This window comes from Canis aureus, chromosome 16, assembly GCF_053574225.1.
Source record: "Canis aureus isolate CA01 chromosome 16, VMU_Caureus_v.1.0, whole genome shotgun sequence".
In the NCBI taxonomy this organism is placed as follows: Eukaryota; Metazoa; Chordata; class Mammalia; order Carnivora; family Canidae; genus Canis; species Canis aureus.
In genome coordinates, this window is record NC_135626.1 from 26,662,310 (window position 1) to 26,688,197 (window position 25,888).

General features: G+C 36.7%; 1 protein-coding gene across 8 annotated transcripts in view; it reads right to left on the minus strand.

Annotated features, from left to right (window-relative positions):
• Positions 1-25,888, minus strand: part of LOC144286226 (uncharacterized) — a 146,534-nt gene that overhangs the window by 100,930 nt on the left and 19,716 nt on the right. Inside the window, exon 3 of one of the 8 annotated variants that reach the window (XM_077852440.1) lies at positions 1,684-2,222. The exons of 6 other annotated variants lie outside the window; for them this stretch is intronic. In XM_077852440.1, coding sequence (XP_077708566.1) covers positions 2,149-2,222 — 74 coding nt within the window. In that variant the 3' untranslated portion in view covers positions 1,684-2,148. Of the gene's footprint in view, positions 1-1,683; positions 2,223-15,369; positions 17,551-25,888 lie in introns of those variants that run through there. One more of the 8 variants, XM_077852432.1, reaches the window with a different exon arrangement.

A 25,888-nucleotide genomic window follows, 5' to 3' on the forward strand; every position in this document is an offset into this window, starting at 1 on the left:
ACACAGACTGGCCCACTAACACCACAGGGCCAAATACTACCCACAATAAGCAGAGAGAGTCACTGCAGACAACTAGACTAAAGGAAAAAGCAGCTCAGCCCCAATAGCAAAGTACACACATCACACATAGGAGACACTCCTGAAGCTCCAGGTTCTGGTGAGCAGGGGACACAGCTGTCTCCTAATACTCAGAAACACACATAGAGATTTAGACAAAATGAGGAGACAGAGGGATATATCCCAAAAGAAAAAACAGGACAAAATCATAGCAAGAGACCTAAGTGAAACAGATAAGTAACATGCCTGATAGAAAATTTAAAGTAATAACCACAAAGATAGTCACTGGACTTGAGAAAAGAGTGGAGAACATCAGTGAGGCCCTTAACAATGAGATTTTAAAAGAATCAGAGATGAAAAACACAATAAATGAAATAGAAAATACACTAGAGGTGCCTGGGTGGCTCAGTCAGTTAAGCATCCAACTCTTGATTTCTGTTTAGGTCATGATCTCAGGGTCATGGGATCAAGGTCCACATCAGGCTTGTCCCTTTCCCTCTATTTCTCTCTCTCTCTCTCTCTCTCTCAAATAAATAAAGCCTTTAAAAGAAAATACACTAGGGGTGCCTGGATGGTTCAGTTAAGCATATGACTTCTGGCTTCAGCTCAGGTCATGATCTCATGGGTTGTGGGACTGACCCCATGTCAAGGCTCCTCACTCAAGCAGGAAGTATGCTTGGGTTTCTCTCCCTCTTCTCCTACCCTTCTCCCTGCTATCTCTCTCTCTCTCTCAAATAAATAAATCTTTTAAAACTGTTTAAAAAAAAGAAAATACACTAGATGGAATAAGTAGTAGACTTATTGAATCTAGGGAACTTCCTGAATCTAGGAAAGGAAAAAATCCAGATCCAGAAAGCACAGAGGTCCCCCTACAAAATCAGCCCAAGGAAGTCCACACCAAGACACATCGTAATTAAGATGGCAAAAAGTAGTGGTACAGAGAGAATTTTAAAAGCAGCAAGAGAAAAGAAAGCAGTTAAACACAAGGAAAACCCCTAAGGCTATCAGCTGATATTTCAGAGAAACTTTGCTGGCCAGAAGAAAGTGGCATGATATATTCAAAGCACTGAAAGGAAAAAATCTGCAGTCAAGAATATTCTGTTCAGCAAGGCTATCATTCAGAATAGAAGGAGAGATAAAGAGTTTAATAAACAAAGGTTAAAGGAATTCATGACCCTTAAACCAGCTCTACAAGAAATATCAAAGAGGACCCTTTGAGTGGAAAGGAACGACCAGGGGCAGCCCTGGTGGTGCAGTGGTTTAGCGCGGCCTGTGGCCCAGAGTGTGATCCTGGAGACCCTGGATGGAGTCCCACATCAGGCTCCCTGCATAGAGCCTGCTTCTCCCTCTGCCTGAGTCTCTGCCCCCTGCCCTCTCTCTGTATCTCTCATGAGCAAATAAAATAAAGTCTTTAAAAAAAAAAAAGGAAAAAGGAAAGGAAAGACCATAAGCAAGTGTAAGGAAAGGAGGAAGCAAAAAGCAATAAAAATAAGTAGATTTGTAAAAAATCAGCTAAGGGATTCATACAATAAAAAGAAGTAAATTATAACAACATACACCTAAAATGTGGGAGGAGAGGAGCAAAAAATGAGTTCAAACTTAAGTGACTATCAACTTTTTTTTTTTTTATGGTGAAAAAATTTAGATTTAGATTTATAGCCGGCTGGACTCAGTTTAGATGATCCCAATTTTGTTGGCAACATCCAAAGCATCATAGTCAGGAGCCAGTCGAACATATGCTTTCTTCTCTCCATCAGGCCTGATCAAGGTGTTGACCTTGGCCACATCAATGTCATAGAGCTTCTTCACAGCCTGTTTGATCTGGTGCTTATTGGCCTTGACATCCACAATGAACACAAGTGTGTTGTCTTCTATTTTCTTCATGGCTGACTCAGTAGTTAAGGGGAACTTGATGATGGCATAGTGATCAAGCTTGTTTCTCCTGGGGGCGCTCTTTCGAGGATATTTGGGCTGCCTTCAGAGACGCAGGGTCTTGGGTCGTCGGAATGTAGGTGACGTGCAGATCTTTTTTTTTGTGACTGTGCATGCCTTTCAGCACCTTTCTTAGCTTTCAAAGCCTTTGCTTTGGCTTCAGCTTTGGGAGGGGCAAGGGCTTCCTTCTTTGCCTTCGGCGCCATCTTTGTGAAAGGGCAAGTGACTATCAACTTAATACAGACAGTTATATACAAAGATGTTATACACAAACTGAATGGTAACCACAAATCAAAAAAAAAAAAAAGTAATAGGCAAAAAACAAAGAGAAAGAAATCCAAGCATATCAGTAAAGAAAGCCAACTAATTGTGAGAGAGGAGACCAAGAGAAGAAAAAACAAAACAAAACTACAAAAACAGCCATAAAACAAGTAACAAAATGACAATACATACATACCTACTAATAATTACTTTGAATATAAGTGGACTAAATGCTCCAATCGAAAAAATATAAGGTGATGGAACGGATAAAAAAAAAAAAACAAGAGCCACCTATATGCTGCCTACAAGAGACTCATTTCAGACCTAAAGACACATGCAGATTAAAAGTGAAGGGGTAGGGCAGCCCCGGTGGCAGAGCGGTTTGGCGCTGCCTGCAGCCTGGGGTGTGATCCTGGAGACCTGGGATCAAGTCCCACGTCGGGCTCCCTGCATGGAGCCTGCTTCTCTCCCTCTCCCTCTGCCTGTGTCTCTGCCTCTCTCTTGGTGTCAATAAATAAATAAAATCTTAAAAAAAAAAAAAACTGTCCCACTAACATTTAAAAAAAATAAATAGGGCAGCCCCAGTGGTGCAGCGGTTTAGTGCCGCCTGCAGCCCGGGGTGTGATCCTGGAGACCCGGGGTCGAGTCCCACGTCGGGCTCCCTGCATGGAGCCTGCTTCTCTCTCTGCCTGTGTCTCTGCCTCTCTCTCGCTCTCTCTAAATAAATAAGTAAATTTTAAAAATAAATAAATAAATAAATAAATAAATAAATAAATAAATAAATAAATAATAAAAGTGAAGGGGTAGAGAAGCATTTTTCATGCAAATGGATGTGAAAGGAAACTAGGGTAGCAATACTTATATTGGACAAAATAGATTTAAAATAAACACTGTAATAAGAGACAAAGAAGGATACTATATAATCATTAAGGGGACAATCCAAAAAGAAGACATAACGATTGTAAGTATTTATGCACCCAACATGGGAGTACCCAAATACTTAAAGCAATTAATAACAAACATATAGAAAGTATCAATGGTAATACAATAGTAGTAGGGGATCTTAATACCCCACTGACATCAATGGACAGATCATCAAGACAGAAAATCAACAAGGAAACAGCAGCTTTGAATGACACATTGGTCTAGATGTGTTTAACAGATATATTCAGAACATTCCTTCCTAAAACAGCAGAATACACATTTGTTTCAAGTGCACATGGAAAATTCCCAGGACAGGTCACGTATTAGGCCAAAAAACAAATCTCAACAAATAAAAAAGGATCAACGTCATTCCATGCATCTTTTCTGACCACAACACTATGAAGCTAGAAATCAACCACAAGAGAAAATCTGGAAAGAGCACAAATACATGGAGGTTAAATAACATGCTACTTAGTAATAAATGGGTCAGCCAAAAAATCAAAGAGGAAATCAAAAAGTACATGGAGAAAATTGAAAAGGAAAATACAATGGTCCAAAATCTTTGGGATGCAGCAAAAACTATTCTAAGAAGGAAGTTCATAGCAATACAGGCCTACGTCAAGAAACAAGAAAAATCTCAAATAAACAACCTAATCTTACACTGAGAGAAGCTAGAAAAAGAACAAACAAAATCCAAAACCAGTAGAAGAAAGGAAATAATAAAGATTAGAGCAGAAATGAATGAAACAGAAACTAAAAGAACAACAGAACAAATCAATGAAACCAGGAGCTGGTTCTTTGAAAAGATCAACAAAATGGATAAACCTTTAGCCAGACTAATCAAAGAGAAAGAGAGACAGAGAGAGAGAGAGAACTCAAATAAACAAAATCAGAAATGAAAGAGGAGATATAACAACTGACATCACAGAAATATAAAAGATAAGAGAATATTATAAAAAATTATATACCAAGAAACTGGACAACCTAGAAGAAACGGATACGTTCCTAGAAACATATAACCTCCTAAAATTAAACCAGGAAGAAATAGAAAATTTGAACAGATTGATTGCTAGTAAATCAGTAATAATAATAATATAATAATAGTAATAAAAACTCCCAACAAACAAAAGTCCAGGACCAGATGGTTTCACAAGTGAATTCCACCATTTATTTATTTTTTATTTTTTAAGATTTCATTTATTTATTCATGAGAGACACAGAGAGAGAGGCAGAGACACAAGCAGAGGGAGAAGCAGGCTCCATGTAGGGAGCCCGACGTGGGACTAGATCCCGGGTCTCCAGGATCACACCCTGGGCCGAAGGCAGCGCTAAACCGCTGAGCCACCCGGGCTGCCCTCCACCACACATTTAAAGAAAAATTAATACTATTCTTCTCAAACTATTCCAAAAAATAGAAGAGAAAGGGAAATTCCCAAAACCACTCTGCAAGGCCTACATTACCCTGATACTAAAACCAGATTAAACAAAAAAAAAAAAAAAAAAAGAACCACAGGCCAAAATCTCTAATGAACATAGATGCAAAAACCTTCAACAAAATATTAGCAAGCCAAATCCAACATTACATTAAAAAATCACTTGCCACAATCAAATTGGATTTATTCCTGGGATGTTCAAATATTCACAAACCAATAAAAAGTGATACATCAAATCAACAAGATAAAGGATAAAAACCATATGATCATTTCAACAGATGCAGAAAAAACATGTGACAAAGTACAGCATCCATTCATGACAAAAATCCACAACAAAGTAGGTCTAGAGGGGATCCCTGGGTAGCGCAGTGGTTTAGCGCCTGCCTTTGGCCCAGGGCGCGATCCTGGAGACCCGGGATCGAATCCCACGTCGGGCTCCCGGCGCATGGAGCCTGCTTCTTCCTCTGCCTATGTCTCTGCCTCTCTCTCTCTCTGTGTGACTATCATAAATAAATAAAAATTTTTTAAAATTTATTTAAAAAAAAAAGTAGGTCTAGAGGGGATATACCTCCACATAATAAAGGCCATATATGAGACACTTGCAGCTAACATCACACTCAACGGTGAAAAACTGAGATCAGGGACAAGACAAAAATATCCACTCACAGCACTTTTACTCAATATAGTACTGGAAGTCCTAGCCACAGCAGACAAGAAAAAGAAATAAAAGACATCTAAATTGGTAAAGAAGTAGTAAAACTTTCATTATTTGTCAATGACATGATACTATATATAGAAAACTGTAAAAAATCCACCAAGAAACTACTGGAACTGATAAATGAATTCAGTAAGGTCACAGGATACAAAATCAGTGTACAGAAATCCATTGCATTTCTATGCACTAATAATGAAGCAACAGAAAGAGAAATTAAGAAAGCAATACCATTTACAATTGCACCAAAAAGAATAAAATGCCTAGGAATAAACTTAACCAAGAAGGTGAAAGACCTGTGTTCTATAAACTATAAAACACTGATGAAAGAAATCGAAGATGATCCAAACAAATGGAAAGGCATTCCATGCTCATGGATTGGAAGAGCAAATATTGTTAAAATGTCTACACTACCCAAAGCAATCTATAGATTTAATGCAATCTCTAACAAAATACCAAAAGTATTTTTCACAGAAGTAGAACAAAAAATCCTAAAATTTGTATGGAACCTCAAAAAAACCCTCAAATAGCCAAAACAATCTTGAAAAAGAAAAACAAAGCTGGAGACATCACAATTCCAGATTTCAAGATATACTACAAAGCAATCAAAATAATGCTACAAAGTAATCAAAACAGCATGATATTGGCATAAAAACAGATATAGATCAATAGAATACGATGGAAAACCCAGAAATAAAACCATAATTATATGGTCAATTAATTTTCAACAAAAGAGGTGAGAATATGCAATGAAAAAAGATCTCTTCAGCAAACTGTGTTGGGAAAACTGGACAGCTACATGCAAAAGAATGAAACTGGACCACTTTCTTACACAATATGCAAAAATAAACTCAAAATGGATTAAAGACCTAAATGTGAGACCTGAAGCCATCAAAATCCTAGACAAAAGCACAGGCAGTAATTTCTCCAACATTGGCCATAGCAACATATTTCTAGATATGTCTCCTGAGGCAAGGGAAATAAAAGCAGAAATAAACTTTTGGGACTACAACAAAATAAAAAACTTCTGCACAGTAAAGGAAATAATAAACAAAATAAAAAGACAACCTACTGGATGGGAGAAGATATTTGCAAATGACATATCTGATAAAGGGTTAGTATCCAAAATATATAAAGAACTTCTACAACTCAACACCCAAAAAATAAATAAGCCAATTAAAAACTGGGCAGAAGGGCAGCCCGGGTGGCTCAGCAGTTTAGTGCCACCTTTAGCCCAGGGCCTGATCCTGGAGACCCAGGATTGAGTCCCATGTCTGGCTCCCTGCATAGAGCCTGCTTCTCCCTCTGCGAGTGTCTCTGCCTCTCTCTCTCTCTCTCTCTCTCTCTCTCTCTCTGTCTCATGAATAAATAAATAAAATCTTTAAAAAAATAAAAACTAAAAACTGGGTAGAAGATATAAATAGACATTTCTAAAAAAAAAAAAAAAAAACAAACATACAGATGGCCAATACATGAAAAGATAATCAACATCACTCATCATCAGGGAAATGCAAATCAAAACTACCATGAGATATCACACCTATCAGAATAGCAAAAATCAAAAACAAGAAACAACAAGTGTTGGTGAGGATGCAGAGAAAAAAGAGCCCTCATGTAATGTTAGTGAGAATGCAAACTGGTACAGCCACTATAGAAAATAGTATGGAATTTCCTCAAAAAATTAAAAAATAGAACTATCCTACAACCCAGTAATAGCACTACTAGGTATTTACCCAAAGAATACAAAAACACTAATTCAAAGGGATACATGCACCCCTGCATTTTTGCAGTATTATTTACAATAGTCAAATATGGAAGCAGCCCAAGTGTCCATCAATAGACGAATAGATAAAGAAGATGTGGTATACATACAATACACAACAATATTTTTCTGCCACAAAAAAGAATGAAATCTTGCCATTTGCAACAATACGGATGGAGCTAGAGAGCATAATGCTAAATGAAGTCAGTTAGAAAAAGACAAATATTGTATAATTTCACTCATATATGGACTTTTTCTTTTTTTAATATTTATTTATCCATGAAAGAGAGAGCGAGAGAGAGAGAGAGAGGCAGAAGCAGCCTCCATGCAAGGAGCCCAACACGGACTCAATCCCAGGTCTCCAGGATCATGCCCTGGGCCAAAGGCAGGCGCTAAACCGCTGAGCCACCCAGGGATCCCCTGGTATATGGAATTTAAGAAAAAAAAAAAAAAAAAACACACAAAGGAAAAAAGAGGAAAACCAAGGAACAGACTCTTAATTACAGAGAACCAACTAATAGTTACCAGAGGGAGGTGGGTGGGGGAATGGGTGAAATAGGTGATAAGAATTAAAAAGTCGGGCAGACCCGGTGGCTCAGCAGTTTAGCACGGCCTGCAGCCCTGGGTGTGATCCTGGAGACCTGCAATCCAGTCCTACATCAGGCTCCTTGCATGGAGCCTGCTTCTCCCTCTGCCTGTGTCTCTGACTTTCTCTCTCTGTATGTCTCTCATGAATAAATAAATAAAATCTTAAAAAAAAAAACTCTTAATAAAATAAAAAATAAACTTATTTTATTTTATTTTATTTTAATTTTTTATTTATTTATGACAGTCACAGAGAGAGAGAGAGGCAGAGACACAGGCAGAGGGAGAGAGCAGGCTCCATGCACCGGGAGCCCGATGTGGGATTCGATCCCGGGTCTCCAGGATCGCGCCCTGGGCCAAAGACAGGCGCTAAACTGCTGCGCCACGCAGGGATCCCAAAATAAACTTATTTTAAAAAAGTACATTTATGATGAGCACTGAGTAAGGTATAGAATTGTTGAATAACTATAATGGGCATCTGAAAACTAATTCAACATTGTATATTAACTATAGTGTAATTAAAACAAAAACCTTAAAAAAAAAGAAAAAATAAGCTAAAAGGAAAAAAATTGCCAGTCACAAAAGACCACATATTGTATGATTCCACTTATATACAATGTCCAGAACAGACAAATCCACATAAACAGAAAGTAGATCAATGGTTACGTAAGAAAAAAAAAAAAAAAAAGTTGGGCAGCCCTGGTGGCGCAGCGGTTTAGCGCCGCCTGCAGCCCAGGGCGTGATCCTGGAGACCCTGGATAGAGTCCCACGTCCAGCTCTCTGCATGGAGCCTGCTTCTCCCTCTGCCTGTGTCTCTGCCTCTCATTCTCTCTCTGTGTCTCTATGAATTAATAAATAAAATCTTTAAAAAAAAAAAAAGGTTACATAGGGAAATGGACAAAATGGGACTGGCTGTTAACGGTTATGAAGCCTCTTTTTGGAAGGTAATGAAATGCTCAAAAATTGTTTGTGATGATGGTTGTGCAACTCTGTTTACATATTAAAACCCAACAAATTATACATTTTAATGGGTGAATTATATGGTATATGATATACCTCAATAAAGCTGTTACATTTCCAAACTGTTGTGTCTGGCCTAGTTCTAGATGGTACAAATACAGTAGTTGACATAGATCTTCCATTTCCCTTCCAGATCCACTCTTCACCTTTCTCTGCTCTGTACTCTGCCCTTAGAGACTGACCTAACAGGCCATATCAAAAGGGTTCTCATGCTTTGGTTGGGTTTGGCCAACACAGAGTCCAGGCAGGAGATAAGAGTGGAAAAGAAGATGGGATTAGAGTATTTATTCTTTCAGCTGTCTCACTCACCACTCACTAAGGGCACCTTGGGCCTGTTGTGTCTCTCTAGGGAGAGTCACTGATCTTAAGGCAGCCAACTTTACATACTGTCTCTTTCAGGTTCTACTAACTACTATAACTACTCCTCTAGCCATTTGGGTCCTAAAGATGGTAACATCACAATTGCTCCAGGATACTTCAGTAGTCTTTCTGGTTTCCCCATACTTGCATCTTTGTAAATAACTCCTTAATAAAAAAAAATAATAACCACTTTGTAAATAAACTTTCTTGGGATTCTTCTGTACCATCTGTTTTCTACTGAAACCTTGGCTAAACAGATAGACAAGGCCTCTGCTATCCCAGAGCTTTCACTGCAATGATCAAAGGAAAGAAATAAAAATATTCCAAGTAGAGGGAAGAGAAAGCGCAATGGTGCTGTTCCAGTCAGACATCTGGCATGTTTGGAAGGATCAGTGTGACCAGCACAGAATGATTTAATGGGAGTAATAAGAAATGAAGCAGAGTGGTGGGCAGGGCCAAATTATAAAGAGTCACATGCATGCTATTAAATTTTTGTCTGATATATTTCACTAAATACAGACAAAATATAAACAGAAACACAACTTTTAGTATTTATAATATAATCTAGTATTGCATCCCTGATTTAAAAATCCCATGCTTTGGGGGTGCCTGGCTGGGTCAGTCAGTAGAGCATGCAACTCTTGATCTCAGAGTCATGAGTTCAAGCTCCACATCGGGCCTAGAGCTTACTTAAATAAAATAAATAAATATAAATAAATAAATAAAAATTCCATGCTTTCTATTATACCAGTGCCAAGTACTTTCAAGGACAGGAAAAGGCTTAATTTATGATTCATAAAATACAAATAAATCAGGTGACCAAATGTATAACCATGCCATATATACATATCTATGTCATTAACAAGAAAAATCAGAAAATAAGATTCATGATACACTTTCTTCCTCAGCATCTAGCCCCTTAAAGGAGAGATCTTGTTCCTTGAGAGCCCTGGGTTTTGTTTTCATTTTTTACTTTGTTTTGTTTTAAGTGATTTTAATATATAAGGAAAGAAATCATTTCCAAAAGTAGAAATGTGGAACTGGCAAGTTGTATTGGGTGCCTAATAAAGCAAATATTTCTATGACAATGGTAGTACTTAAGTTGAAGAAATTTTGCTTATAAAACAAATATTGCCATATATAGACTGACTTTGGAGCAGGGAGGAAATATCTACATTCTATATTCTCATAATACTCCTCTCTAATAAAATCTTTGTGGATGTTTATAAGCCTTCTCTCTGAAAATTCTACAGGCAGCCTGCAAACTTTATATTTATATGAAAGCTAAAGGACAAGCTAAGAATATATCAGAGATGGTGAAAAGCACAATTAACACTTTGTGAGGTGCCTGCCTGACTCAGTTGGAGGACTGATGGCCTTTTGGCCTTGGGGTCTAGGATTCAAGTCCCATGTTGAGTGCAGAGGTTACTTAGAGCTACCCTATGACCCAGCAATTGTACTACTAGATATTTATCCTAAATGTACAAACATAATGATTCAAAAGGGCACATGCACTCCAATGTTTATAGCATCAATATGTCCAAAACATATTTTGTTTCCAAAATATGGAAAGAGCCCAGATGTCCATCAACAGGTGAATGGATAAAGATGTGGTATATACACAATGGAATATTACTTAGCCATCAAAAAAAAAAAAAGAATGAAATCTTGCCATTTGCAGCAACATAGATGGAACTAGAGGGTATTATGCTAAGCAAAATAAGTCAGTCAGAGAAAGACAAATACCATATAATTTCACTCATGTGGAATTTAAGAAACAAAACGATGAACATAGGGAAGGAAAAATAAAATAAGATGAAAATAGGGAGGCAAACCGTAAGAGATGCTGAACTCTAGGAAACAAACTGAAGGTTGCTGTAGGGGAGGTAAGTGGGGTAATGGGGTAACTGGGTGATGGGCATTAAGGAGGGCATGTGATATTATGAACACTGGGTGTTAGATGCAACTGATGAATCACTAAATTCTAGCTGGCAATTAATAATACGGTATATGTTAACTAAATTAAAATTAAACAAAGAATTTTTTTTAATTTAAAAAAATTTAGGGGCATCTCAGTGGCTCAGTTGGTTAAGCATTTGCCTTCAACTTGGGTCATGATCCCAGAGTCCTGGGACTGAGCTCCACATCTAGCTCTCTGCTCAGTGGGGAGCCTGCTTCTCCCTCTCCCCCTGCCGCTCCCCACTGTTCATGCTCAGTCTCCCCATTTCAAATAAATAAAATCTAAAGAGAATTTTTTTAATTTAAAAAAATTTTGGGGTAGGGGTGGCTCAGCAGTTTGGCGCCACCTTTGGCCCAGGGCATGATCCTGGAGACCCAGGATCGAGTCCCGCATCAGGCTCCCTGCATGGAGACTGTTTCTCCCTCTGCCTGTGTCTCTGCCTCTCTCTCTGTGTGTCTCTCATGAATAAATAAATAAAATCTTTAAAAAAAATTTTTTTTAAAGAAACAAAGGTGGAGAGTGAAGCTGAATTAAATCAACATAATTACTCTTTGTAAATAGCAAAACAGAGTTTCTTTGTTTTCTAAATAAAATACATATGGTGCTGTACTTATTTTTTATTATTATTTTCATGTGGTGTTGTTTTTTTAAAAAAAAACAACTAACATTTTGTGGAGCAAATATTCATAAAAAGAAATATTCTAACTAATTTTTCTACACATCTTATAAATAAGTTATACAGGGCAGCCCCGGTGGCACAGCGGTTTAGCGCCGCCTGCAGCCCAGGGTGTGACCCGGGATCCAGTCCCACATCAGGCTCCTTGCATGGAGCCTGCTTCTCCCTCTGCCTGTGTCTCTGCCTCTGTCTCTCTCTGTGTGTCTCTCATGAAAAAATAAATAAAATCTTTATAAATAAATAAATAAATAAATAAATAAATAAATAAATAAATAAAATAAAACCGTCCCTTGGGTAAAAATTTTAAAGAGTTGCCATGATGAAAGTCAAGTCTCCAGCATAAATTTACTGACAAGAGAGTGTTGTACAATCTTTCAAAAAAAATACTAATACTCTATATACTCTAAAGAATAGGGCATATAAAGTCACAATATCTTTGGGCTTTAATTCTTCCATCTGTATATCTGTATAGTATTGGTTTTGACTTACTAAAAATCTAAGTCCTAGCAAGAAGTGCTTATGCACTTCCAGTGTCTGACTGATTAGAGCGCCCTCATGTGTGTCTTTGTTGTAATGTTTTAAATACCTGAAAAGTGTTAATCTCAGCAGCAATACAATTATAATACTTCTATTTTCCCATTTATAATGGTTTCAAGTTTCACTCAGTAAATGTTAAAGAGTGTGATTAATCCTACTACAATTCACTACCAACCTTTTCATATACCAAATTTTATTCTAAAGTAGTGAAGTTATTCTGGTTTACATTTCAATGACTTAAAGGATTTTTTTCCTTGAAGCTTCCAAGATAAATTTTTCATTACAGTATTATTTTATCATGCCTGAAAAAAAAGATATAGCCAATGAAGTTGTCAGTTATATGTGATAGCGTTTTAGGGGTGGAGAACAGTTCAAGAGGACATTTCTAACTCAGTTTTTCCAAATAAAAATTTACTTGTCTAAATCACTTCCTATTCAAAAAGACTATATTGGAGGGAGCCAAAAGAGAATCTCACTTTTAAAAAAATTGTACATGAAATTTAAAAATCTCATAAATCCAACCATAATTTAAATGGTATTCATCCAACAAATATTTATCAGGGACCCCACTATGTGCCAGGAATGAGATGTTAAACTGAAGGAATCAAAACCTACTAAAGTCAAGCAAAAAAAGTACTGGGTTTTTTTTTCCTTCTATAAATGACTTCATAATAACTGCTTCACTCAAGAGAGTTGCTGTAAAGATCTAATAACATGACATAAACAACCACATTTTTAAAAGAAAGAAGTGTTATTAAACAGTTTACAAGAGAAACCTTGGTGATTCCAATGACATATTAGGCACTGTTTGGTGTGTGGAAAATACTTGAATGTGAGGCTCTATGGATTTTAACAAAATTTTCCTTCAAATTTTCATGACAGGAGAGAAAGTGAGAAGAGAAAATTATGTCACCTAAGAAAGGAAGCCTGAATTATTCTTGTCTTCATCATTTCTTAAGCTTTTTTTCTTAGCAACAAGGCATGGATGTGTTGGTAATGACACCAGTTAAATCAAGAAGTCAGACCGGCTATACTGGACTAGCTAGAAGGGAGCAATGATTCCCCCTGGCAGAAGTCAGAGTTTTTACCTTCCAAAAACCCCTGAAACCAACACCAGCAGCCCATCCTATTCAAATGAGGGTAGCGTATAAGATGATTCAAAGCCCTGTGGAAAAATAACACTATTTGTGTCTTCCCACCAAAACTTAAGAATCCATTTCCTATTTCCAACTTCTCCTTTCCTGTCTCCCACATATCCATAGCTTTCTTTCCTGCAGTCCTCTTCCCATTCAGAATCCTTCACTGCATCTTAAGAAAAGTTCCACACACCACAATTCTATCTTCTCCATGCCCCAGTTTAAGTTGTTTTCATATGACATATTGTTCAATTGTTTCCAAACTTTTAAAGTGTGATGATGGTCCCCACCTCCAATTTTAAATTTGTTATGGAATTAAAATTTAACATATCAAAAGTAGATGAAAGTGTATCATGAATCCTCCACATACCCATTATCTGGCTTTAACTACTATCAACATACAGGGAACTACAAGCAGTTTGACTTGGTTAAAATATAGAATGAAAGTGGGTTGTGTCAGAAAATCAAACAGAATTTCTGAAATGAAAAATATATTTGAAAGTACAACATCAATGGAAAGATTAAATAGCTGAATAGTTCAGTGGAATAATTACCTAGAGGACAGCTCTCAAAGAAGTTATCTAGAATGTAACACAGACACAAAGAAATGAAAAGAATGAAAAAAGTGTGTGTCATTGATGATAAAGTGCAAAGGTCCAATGTACATTTGGAGTTCCAGAAGAAAATGGAGAAAAAGGAAGAGGGGCCATATGTGAAAAATTATAACTAAGAATTTTCCAGAATTCATAAAACTCAAATTCTTAGTTTGAAGAAACTATGATTCCCAATGTAAATAAATGACATCCACTCAGGATACATCATAGTGAAACTACAGAAAAGCAAAGAAAAGAAAAAGATCCTGTAACAGCTGGAACAACAACTCATCCACAAAGGAACAAATGAAAGTGATAGGACACTTCTTAATAGCCACAGTGGAGGCCAGAAGATAGTGAAATATAGGCATACTTCATTTTATTGCACTTCACTTTATTGTGTTCCACAGATAATGCCTTAAAAAAGAAAAAAAACAAATACAGGTTGGTAGCAACCCTGAAATGAACAAGTCTATCAGCACCATTTTCCAATAGCATTTGCTTATCACTGTCATATTTTGGTAATTCTCACAATATGTTAAACTTCTTCACTATTATTATATTTGCTATGGTGATCAGTGTTCTTTGATGTTACTACTGGAGCCTGAAGATGTGACTAAATTGCTGCAATCTCAGGATAAAACTTTAATGAATGAACATTTGTTTCTTATGGATAAGCAAAGACAGTGGGGTTTTTTTGTTTTGTTTTGTTTTTATTGAAGTTCGATTTGCCAACATATAGTATAACACCCAGTGCTCATCCTATCAAGTGCCCTCCTCAGTGCCTGTCACCCAGTTACCCCAACCCTCCACCCACTTCCCTTTCCACAACCCTTTGTTCATTTCCCAGAGTTAGGAGTCTTTCATGGAAGATAGTGGTTTTCTGAAATGGAAATACACTGTAAAGGTGCTGAAATGACAACAAATAATTTAGAATATTCATAAACTTAGTTGATAAAACCGTGGCAGGATTTGAGACAAATGACTCCAAGTTTGAAAGAAGCTCTACTGTAGGTAAAATGCTATCAAACAGCATCACATACCTCAGAGAAATTATCCCATGAAAGGGAGAGTCAATTAACATGGCAAGCTTCATCTCTCTCTTAGGTTAAGAAATTGGCACAGCCACCAGCCACCCCAACTTTTAGCAATCACCACTCTGATCAGTCAGCAGCCATTAACATGGAGGCAAGACTACCCACCAGCAAAAAGATTATGATTCACTAAAACTCAGATGATGGTTAGAACTTTTTAGCACTAAAGGGATTTTTTTAGAGAGGGGAGGGACAGAGGGAGAGAGAGAATCTTAAGCAGGCTCCACACCCAGCATGGACCCAACATGGGGCTCAATCCCATGACCCTGAGATCATGATCTGAGCCAAAATCAAGAGTCAGATGCTTTTTTTTTTTTTTTTAAGAGTCAGATGCTTAATCGATTGAGCCACCCACACTCCCCTAAAGTATTAATTAAGGTATGTACATTCTATTTTTAAACATAACACTATTTCACACTTAATTATCATAAACATAAGTTTCCAGGATTCCTGGGACATCTGCTTTCAGCTCAGGTCATGATCTCCAGGTCCTGGAGCACTGGGCTCCCTGCTTAGCAAGGAATCTGCTTCTCCCTCTCCCTCTGCCTCTCCTCTCCACTCATGCTCTCTCTCAAATAAATAAATACAATCCTTAAAATTTTTTTTAAATTATTTCTGAGGTATTTTATGTTCTTTTTAGTACTGTCTCAGGAATCTGATATGTATTTTACATTTTACAGCATAATTCAATTCAGACAAGCTACATTTCAAGTGTTCAATAGCTACATATGGCTAGTGACTAACATACTGGATGACAAAGTCCTTGTCATCTAGGACTCTAGGACTACCTAGAGGGTAGTCCACCATACATGGAAGTTATAGATTAAAATGTATTATTTCACTTCCTACATACTTGTTTTTTTAAGAAAAGTCATACAAGTGTACATAATCATGTACAAGAGTGTGAAAGGATGTAATTCAAGTTACTACAATTGTTTGGCCAGCCATTTGAGGTTGGAAGGAAAGGGAGATTATATTTCTTTATGTACACTGATATTGCTTAGTTTCATATAAAAGTATATTAAGTTTTAAATTATTTTTAAAGCTAAATAAAAAGCATAAGATGAAATAAAAATAATGAGGTAAATTGGGACACTTGGATGGCTCAGTGATTGAGTGTCTGCCTTTGGCTCAGGTTGTAATCCTGGGGTCCTGCGATTGAGTTCTGCATCGGGCTCCCCACAGGGAGCCTGCTTCTCCTTCTGTCTATGTCTCTGCCACTCTCTCTATGTCTCTCATGAATAAACATAAAACCTTTAAAAAAAAAATGAGGTAAAAAGGAGGACACATGAAACGCCACTAACTGAGGGTACTTCTGGAATCAGCATAAAGGAAGAATTTTACTTTTTTAAAAAAATGTTTTCATTGAGGTATAATTGACATATCTATTTCAGGTATACAACATAGCAATTGATATTTGTATATACTGTGAAGTGATCACCACAATAAATCTACTATCTGTTCCCATAGAAAGTTAACCTTTAGAATTTAATCTCCTGGCAATTTTCAGGTATGCATTACAATATTATTGACTATACTCACCATGCTGTATATTACATCCTCATAACTTACCTATTTTATAACTGGAAGTTTGTACATTACCCATTCTGCCCAACTTTCCAACATACACCACCCCTCTGGTAAATACCATTCTGTTCTCTGTATCTATGAGTTTTGTTTCATTTTGTTTGTTCATTTTTTTAGATTCCACATATAAGTGAAATCATATTGTATTTGTCTTTCTCTGACTTATTTTGCCTAGCATAATTTCCTCAAGGTCCATCCATGTTGTTGCAAAAACAAGATTTCATTCTTTTTAATAGGTGAGTAGTATTCCATTGTGTGTGTGTGTATAAATACATAAAAATATATATACATATACACACATACACACACACTACATCTTTTTTATCTATTCACCCACTGATGGACACTTAGGTTGTTTCCATATCTTGAGTATTGTAAATAATGTGATGAACAAACAGATGCATATACCTTTTTGAATTAGGTATTTTTTTCCAGAAGTGGAATAGCTGGATCATATTTCTATTTTTAATTTTTTGAGAAACTTCCATATTGTTTTCACAGTGGTTGCACCAATTTACTTTCCCACCATCAGAGCAGGAGGGTCCCCTTAAAAATTCCTTTTTAATACAGGTCTTTTCCAATTTTTCAACTCTAATTTTTAAATGTTACATTTTTTAATTAGGCTCCATGCCCAGCACAGAGCCCAACATGGGGCTCAAATTCACCACTATGAGATCAAGACCTGAGCCAAGAATGAGAATTGGACATTCAACCAACTGAACCACACAGGTACCTCTAAAAGTTTTTATTTTAAATATTTAATTCCACATACATTTATTGTCTACCCTGACAGGCCTGGACTCCTTAAGTCACAAAAATAGTAAACTTCTAGAAAGTGTGAAAAAAACTTTTGAAGTTGAGACTTTCTGATGCTCCTTATTTCTTATTTCAAGAAAGGCCATTCTCTTGCTCCCAAGTATTCTATCAGGGAATAAAATAAATGGAATCAGTTTGCCACTTAGAAACCTGATGTTACTTAGTAACCAAATATGCAATTTCTTAACCCCTCTCCACTGCTACATTGTCTTTTTTTTGTGGGGGGCGAGGGTGGGTAAGTAAAGGATAGAACATTAAGGTACTGAATACCCTAAATCTTTCATTAACAGTTTACAGGATACCTATGGTATTATTTGCCCAGCAAACCCCCACTCCCACCCATACTGCTATTGTGAAAACAACCATTTTGCAAAATCTAACCCTACATCCCTGGCCACAATTAATTCTGGAAGTGGGCATGTGACTCAAGCTGGGTGGACCAGAGCACATCCAGGAATATGTGGACTTTGGACCCAAAGACTTGAGCCATTCTCTCTCCAGAGGTTGCTAAAGCTATAAGTAAAAAATGCTGGAGCTCTCAGCAGCCTTGTTTCCTTTTGGGTGGAACAGGGAAGCAGAGATAGTCAATCTGCAGAAAGAGAAAGTTGCTTTGAAAGGAGCAGAAAAGGGATGGAAAAGGAGCTCTGATGACTTTTACATCCGTGGTTCCAATTTTTCCAGAGGTAGATCTGTATCTCTACTCTGCCCCTAATATGATTTTTCAGTCTGTGACCCCATTCACTATCTTTCAATAAAATCTTCTTTCATAATTAAAGCTGATTCAAATTGGGTTTTCTTTAACATGCAACCAAATAGTCCTAGTAAATGTTAAGGAAGATGAACATAGAATGACTCCAGTTGTCTTTGTTTTTATTATTTTCTATTTGTAGTCTAGCATGGTATTATATAACTTTCACAATTTTTTTTCACAATTTTTATAATCTGAAATTTGTCTATTTGCATTCACTCCCTACTTCCCTTTGTAAAAGAAAAATTTGTTCAGGTATTCACTCCTTTCCTCCATGTAGCAACCTAACTCAGGCAAAGATGATCTTTCCCATTGTCATGAGTGGCATTTCCCTAGCAACTGTGTATTAAAAGATTTTTATTCCATGGTTAGAGGAGAGGTTTTTATTTCCTGTAGGACATAAACAAGGAAAATTGCTGTTTCAGCTGGTGGCTGAAAGATGATGGCAGCCATCTTGCCACCAAGAAGAAAGCAAGTATGAAGACAAAGCTGACAAACTGAGGAGGCAAAGCCAGGAGAAACAGAGAAATAGAGCCAGCATCCTGATCATACATTCTATGGACTCCCTCTAGCTCAAGAATTCTTCTTATATAAGATAAGTAAGATTACAAATTCTCAAATTGCTTATACCATTTTGAGGTGGATTTTGTTATTTGAAGCCCAAAACATCCTCATTTATTCATCATCAAACATTATTTAATACCCATTATATATGGCAATAAGCAAATGAGTACACCATTATCATTTTCTGAAGGACAAATTTGTAAAAATATTATGTAATAATTTAAGCAACATGCTGAGTCCTAAATAATTAATGTGGATAAATAAATGAAGAAAATTCAATCCCTTCCATTGAGGTCTTTTTTTTTTTTACTTCAATGGAGTGTTTTTCGCTTATAAAATATCTGATTGTTTTAATAATCTGCTTGTTTTTTAAAAAATCTGCCTATTCTTTTTTCATAATGTCCTATTCCTGTTTTATGGATTCTTTTCCTTTCTGTCCTTGAATATTTGAAACATGCTTATTTTAAGCCATGGAAATGAGAGTTCATGATAGTTTCAGAGAAAGGGAAGATATTTACTATTCCAAGGATCAGCATCATTAGCATCACCAGGGACCTTATTTGAAATGCAGAATCTTGGGCTCCATCCCAAACTTATCAAATCAAAATCTACATTTTAACAAGACCCCCTGGGGACTGGAGTTATTCATATACCCATGAAAGTTTGAGATGTCCTTCTATGAAGTAAGAGAAAGCAATAAAGTTAGGGAGGTCAATAAGACTTCTTGGTTGTTTGTTTTAAATTTTAGTCCTCCCAGGGCAAATGAACACAATTAGTCTACATAATATCTAGTATATGTTAAAGACTCTAATAAAATAATTTATTTAATTCAGAGCTTATTTCTACACTTACAAAGCTTCCAGATGACTATGACTGCAACTGTTACTTTAACAAGTATAATTTTAATGTAAACAAAAGTCTTATCTGAACTTTATGGTGGTACAGATAAGTGGAAATTTATTCACCAACACAAGAATTGATAAATAAACGGAGAGGCACCCATACAATGGCTACTATGTGGCAACAACAACAAAAATAAATTACTGATACACAATAGTATGAATGATTCTCAAATAGTATGAATGAACAGTATGAATGAATCTCAAAAACATTATGCTGAATAAAAGAAGCTTGGGATCCCTGGGTGGCGCAGCGGTTTGGCGCCTGCCTTTGGCCCAGGGCGCGATCCGGGAGACCCTGGATCGAATCCCACGTCGGGCTCCTGGTGCATGGAGCCTGCTTCTCCCTCTGCCTGTGTTTCTGCCTCTCTCTCTCTCTGTGTGTGACTATCATAAATAAATAAAAAATTAAAAAAAATTAATAAAACTTAAAAAAAAAAGAAGCTTGCACAAGGGCACAAGATTCTATAAAACTAAATTTATGGTGAAAAAATTACAGTGACTGTTTTTCACAAGGGTTAGGGACATAAATTGAGAGGGAAAAGGCATAAAGAATCTTTTGTGGGTGATGAAAATATTTATATTTTAAAAAGGGTTAGGGGTACATGGGTGAATGTATTTGTCAAAACTCACAAGATATGCACTCAAGATTTATGCATTTCAGTTTGTATAAAAAAGTTATAAAAAATTTGAACCCTAACTAGGGTTACTAACAATACATTTGATAACATATTTAAATATATATTAAATATATCTTGGGCAGCCCCAGTGGTTCAGAGGTTTGGCACCGCCTTCAGTCTAGAGCGTGATCCTGGAGACCCAGGATCAAGTCCCACATCAGGCTCCCTGCATGGAGCCTGCTTCTTCCTCTGTGTCTCTGCCTCTCTCTCTCTCTGTGTGTCTCTCATGAATAAATAAATAAAATCTTTTTAAAAATAAAAATAAATATATGTGATCTGCTGTGAAATGCATAAAATAATAAGATGGTTTGACAGATAAATGGAATAGGTGGTTATGGCTAGGAATGGCTAGCCAATTGATAAAGCAAATATACCAAAATGTCACCTATAGAATACAGACTGGGGGTGGGAAATGGAGAAGGTGGTATGTCTGGGTGTTTACTACAATTCTTTCATTATATCTGTTTGAAATTTTTCATAATAAAGTGTTAAGGAAGACATGAAAGTTGCAGAAAAACATAATATTATAATTTTGTTTTAAAATGCAAATGTATTGTAGAAGACATATTTCTATATGCATAAAGATATGAAAGCAACACAAAAGTGCAGAAATTGTCAAGCTGATCCTAAAATTCATACAGAAACACGAGGGACCCAAAGTAGCCAACAGACCCAATGGGTCCTATCACTTCCTGATTTCAAAACATAAGCAATCAAGACAATATGATAATGGTATAGACAGATATATAGATCAATGGACTGGAAATGTAAATGCTTACATTTATGGTCAACTGATTTTCAAGAAAGATGTCAAGAAAATCCAATGGGAAAGAGTCTTTTTTTTTTAAGATTTTATTTATTTATTCATGAGAGACACAGAGAGAGAGAGAGAGAGAGGCAGAGACAGAGGCAGAGAAAGGCAGGCAAAGAAGAAACCCTCTCTCCATGTAGGGAGACCGACGTGGGACTCGATCCTGGGTCTCCAGGACCAGGCCCTGGGCTGAAGGCAGGCGCTAAATTGCTAAGCCTCCCAGGGATCCCAAGACTGTCTTTTAATAAAGTGGATAGCCATATAAAAAATTAATTTGGATTCCTGCTTCACAACATATGTAAGAATTAACTCAAAATAGATCACAAATGTAAGAGCTAAAACAATAAAACTCTTAGAAAAAAACTCTGTAAATTCTTGTGACCTTGGGTTAGGAAATTGTTTCTTAAAGATGACACTAAAAGCACAAGCAATCAAAGGAAAAAAGTAGGTAAACTGGACCTCATCAAAATAAAAAATTTTAGTGTTTCAAAAATATCATCAAAAAAGTAAAAGACAGGGCAGCCTGGGTGGCTCAGCAGTTTGGCGCCTGCCTTCAGCCCAGGGCGTGATCCTGGAGACCCGGGATCGAGTACCGCATCAGGCTCCCAGCATGGAGCCTGCTTCTCCTTCTGCCTCTCTCTCTCTCTCTCTCTCTCTCTGTCTATCATGAATAAAAAATAAAATCTTTAAAAAATGTATAAAAATTTTTTTAAAAAAGAAAAAAAAGAAAGTAAAAGACAGGGATGCCTGGGTGACTCAGAGGTTTAGCATCTGCCTTCCGGAGTCCCGGAATCGAGTCCCACGTCGGGCTTCCTGCATGGGGCCTGCTTCTCCCTGTGCCTATGTGTCTACCTCTCTCTCTCTGTGTCTCTCATGAATAAATAAATAAAATTTTTTTTTAAATAAATAAAATCTTAAAAAAAAAAAAGTTAAAGACAACCCACAAAATGGGAGAAAATATTTGCAAATCACTTATCTGATATAGAAGTTGTATCTAGAACATATAAGGTCAAACCCATTAAGAAGACAAAAACCCCAGGACACCTGGGTGGCTCAGTGGTGGAGTGTTTGTCTTTGGCTCTGGGCACCATCCCAGAGTGCCCGGATCGAGTCCTATATGGGGCTCCCCACGGGGAGCCTACTTCTCCCTCTGCCTATGTTTCTGCCTCTCTCTCTCCCCCTGTGTCTCTCATGAATAAAATCTTTAAAGAAGAAGAAAAAGACAAAAATCCCAATTTTTAAAAGTTAATGGCCTTTTTACTGGGGGAAAAACTAGCATTCACAACTTTGAATGGATGTAAATTGTGATTTCTTGAACAGTAATGTTGATGGTTACGCTGAAGTCCACAGCCACAGACTACTCTGCTGGCTCCAAGTCATGGTTCAGAATGTTTTATAAAGAGTCCCTTGGTAAAGATTTCTTTTAAAAAATGTGTGTGATTGGTGACAGCCTGACACCCATTTTACTCTAGTATAACGGGGATAAGGCTGAACCAACACACTCAGCATGCCACCAGGATGTGTGTCATCATCACCATGGCTCCAGGAACATAGAAGTACAAGCGGGCCATCCTGCTAAGTGGGGCTAAGTCTAAACAGTTTATCCTTCATCCATTTTTCTGCAAAACATTGAGGTACACCAATTTTAAATGTCTGTTTTCAGTAAACCAGCTATGACAATTTATAGTAACAAATTGAACTAGAACCTATTTGAATAGGTTTTAAATGTTTCTTCATTTTTCAAAAAATTCATTCAAAAAACTTTAAAAAGCACCTGAAAAGATATTTCTCCAAAGAAGACATACAACTGGACAATAAGCACATGAAGAAATGCTCAACATCATTAGCCATCAGGGAAATGCAAATCAAAACCACAATGAAATGCCACTTTCTACCCATTAGGATGGCTACAATCAAAAAGACAAATGACAAGTGTTGGAGAAGATGTGAAGAAATTAGAATCGTCACACACTGCTGGTAGGAATGTAAAATGGTACAGGCACTTTGGAAGATAGGCTGGCAGTTCCTCAAAAGGTTAAACATAGAGTTACCATAGGACCCAGCAATTCTACTCCTATGTATATACTCAAGAAAAATGAAAACATATGCCCATATAAAAATTTATACATGGGGGCACCTAGTTATCTCAGTCAATGGAGCATGTGACTCTTGTTCTTGGGGCTGTAAGTTCAAGTGTCAAGTTGGGTGTAGAAATTACTTAAAAATAAAATTAAAATACAAACAAATTTGAGGCGTCTGGGTGGCTCCGTTGGTTAAGCATCTGCCTTTGGTTCCTGGGATTGAGTCCCACACCGGGCTCCCTGCTCAGCGAGGAGTCTGCTTCTCCCTTGGCCTCTGCTCCTCCCCAACCCTGCCCATGCTCACTCACTCACTCTCTCTCAAATAAATAAATAAAATCTTTTTAAAAACCTGTCTTATACATGAATGTTAAAAGAAGCATTGTCGGGATCCCTGGATGGTGCAGCGGTTTGGCCCCTGCCTTTGGCCCAGGGCGCGATCCTGGAGACCCCCGATCGAATCCCACATCGGGCTCCCGGTGCATGGAGCCTGCTTCTCCCTCTGCCTGTGTCTCTGCCTCTCTCTCTCTCTCTCTCTATCATAAATAAATAAAAATTAAAAAAAATAAATAAAAGAAGCATTGTCTTAACACTGTCAACAAGTGGGAAACAATTTAAATGTTCATCAGCTGGTGAATGAATAAACAAACATGTCATATCCATGCAATGGAATATTACTGAGCAATAAAAAGAAATGAATTATTGATACATGCTTCAACATGGATAAACCTTGAAAACACCCTTCTAAGTTCAAGACACCAGTCACAGAACTCTACATACTGAATGATTCCATTTATATGAAATGTCTAGAATAGGCAAATCCAAAGAGCCAGAAAGTAGATTAATGGTCATTAGTGGTTAGGAGGATGGGGAAACGAGGAGTAACGATTAATGAATACTGAGTTTTGTTATGAAGTGAAGAAAATGTTCTAAATTTATAATTTATGATGGTTATACAACTAACTCTGTGGATAAAAACCCACTAAACTGTATACTTCAAAAGGGTAAAATTTTATGCTGTGTGGATAATATCTCAATAAAGCTGTTACTTAAAAAATTAGTTTGAATGAATAAAAATTAATTTTTATATGAGGAAAAATTAAATCCATTTCTTTACATTTCTCCTAATCTCTACTATCACTACTTAGCCATTTTTATGAATGAAGATGAATAAGAAAAAACATGGAAGTGTAATTTGAAAAGATTAAAAAAACACACTTAGGGTTTGTTGTCTGGTACACAGGGGTGACTCTCAGATTTGGGCTGGTAGCAAGAGGGGGGAAAACTCCAAGTGCAGTAACTGCTGCTAAAGAAACACCAGCAGTTTCTAATTTTATGCTGTCCTATATCTTGCTGTGACTTTCATAGCTTTCGATAATGCTATAGTAGAGGCCAAAACAGAAATGCCTTTTATATTTTATTATAACAGCTAAACTGGGAAATAAACTCACCAATTGCTTTTTTAAAAAAGGAAATGAGCTAAAAACAACATAGATGTAAGCGGAGCTTAAATAAACCTTTACTTAGTAAAATGAATATGTTCATAAGGGTGGGAGAGTTTGGTAGTAAAAATAGTTTAAAGTATTACATTATTTTTAAAAAGCATTTTGTTTCATTTACTGTAGATGGTCAAACATTTTAAAACAGATGGTAAATCTGTTGGATAGTAAAAGAAATGACATCTTGTTTCCATTTTCCTATTCCTTCCAGTTCATCTCTTTATTGTAAATCATTTTCCATTGTGGGAGGATATTAAATTTAAATCAAACTGTAAGGGAAAAAACCATGTGGCTGTGTTCATAAATTCATATTTCTTAGCACTTGTTGCCTCTTATAGCCACTTATGAGGAATATTTCAAGTTGATCTATTCTTTCTGGATCTAAACAAATTAAGAGTTTCTTTTCTTGTGCAAACAGCTCACTCAAAAAACCTATTTACAAAAAGAAACAAAAGAATCATGTAACTATGATATGAACATCTAAAATAAATTTTAATACTTTCAGGAGAAAGATGTGGTACTGGTAAGCATTTGAGGAATGGTATTAAGTTTAATTTGTAAAGATAAATAATAACTAAGGTATATACCACTTACCATGTTCTTAGATTGTTCTAAATGCCATAAATAAGAGAGTATGTTGTATATATATGTTGGCATATATATATGTGTATGTGTATATGAATGTGTGTGTTGCTCACAATTATATAAATAAATAAAAATTTCTCACGCTAACTACATTAGGATGAGGAAACTCAAATCATAAGAAACTCCTAACTCTGGAAAACAAACAAAGGGTTGTAGAAAGAGAGGTGGGTGGGGGGATAGTCACTAATTGAGTGACCGACACTAAGGAGGGCACATGATGAGATGAGCATTGGATGTTATACTATATATTGGCAAACTGAATTTAAATAAAATACTTTTTTAAAAAGATGAGGGAACTAAAAAAAAAAAAAAAAAAAAAAGATGAGGGAACTGAAAAAGCAAAGTTAAGCAATTTGCCCAAGCCGAATCCAAAGGAATTTGGCACCATAGTTCATGTTTTTATTTTTATTTTTAAAAGATTTTATTTATTTATTTATGAGAAACACAGAGAGAAAGGCAGAGACATAGGCAGAGGGAAAAGCAGGCTCCTTGCGGGGAGCCTGACACAGGACTTGATCC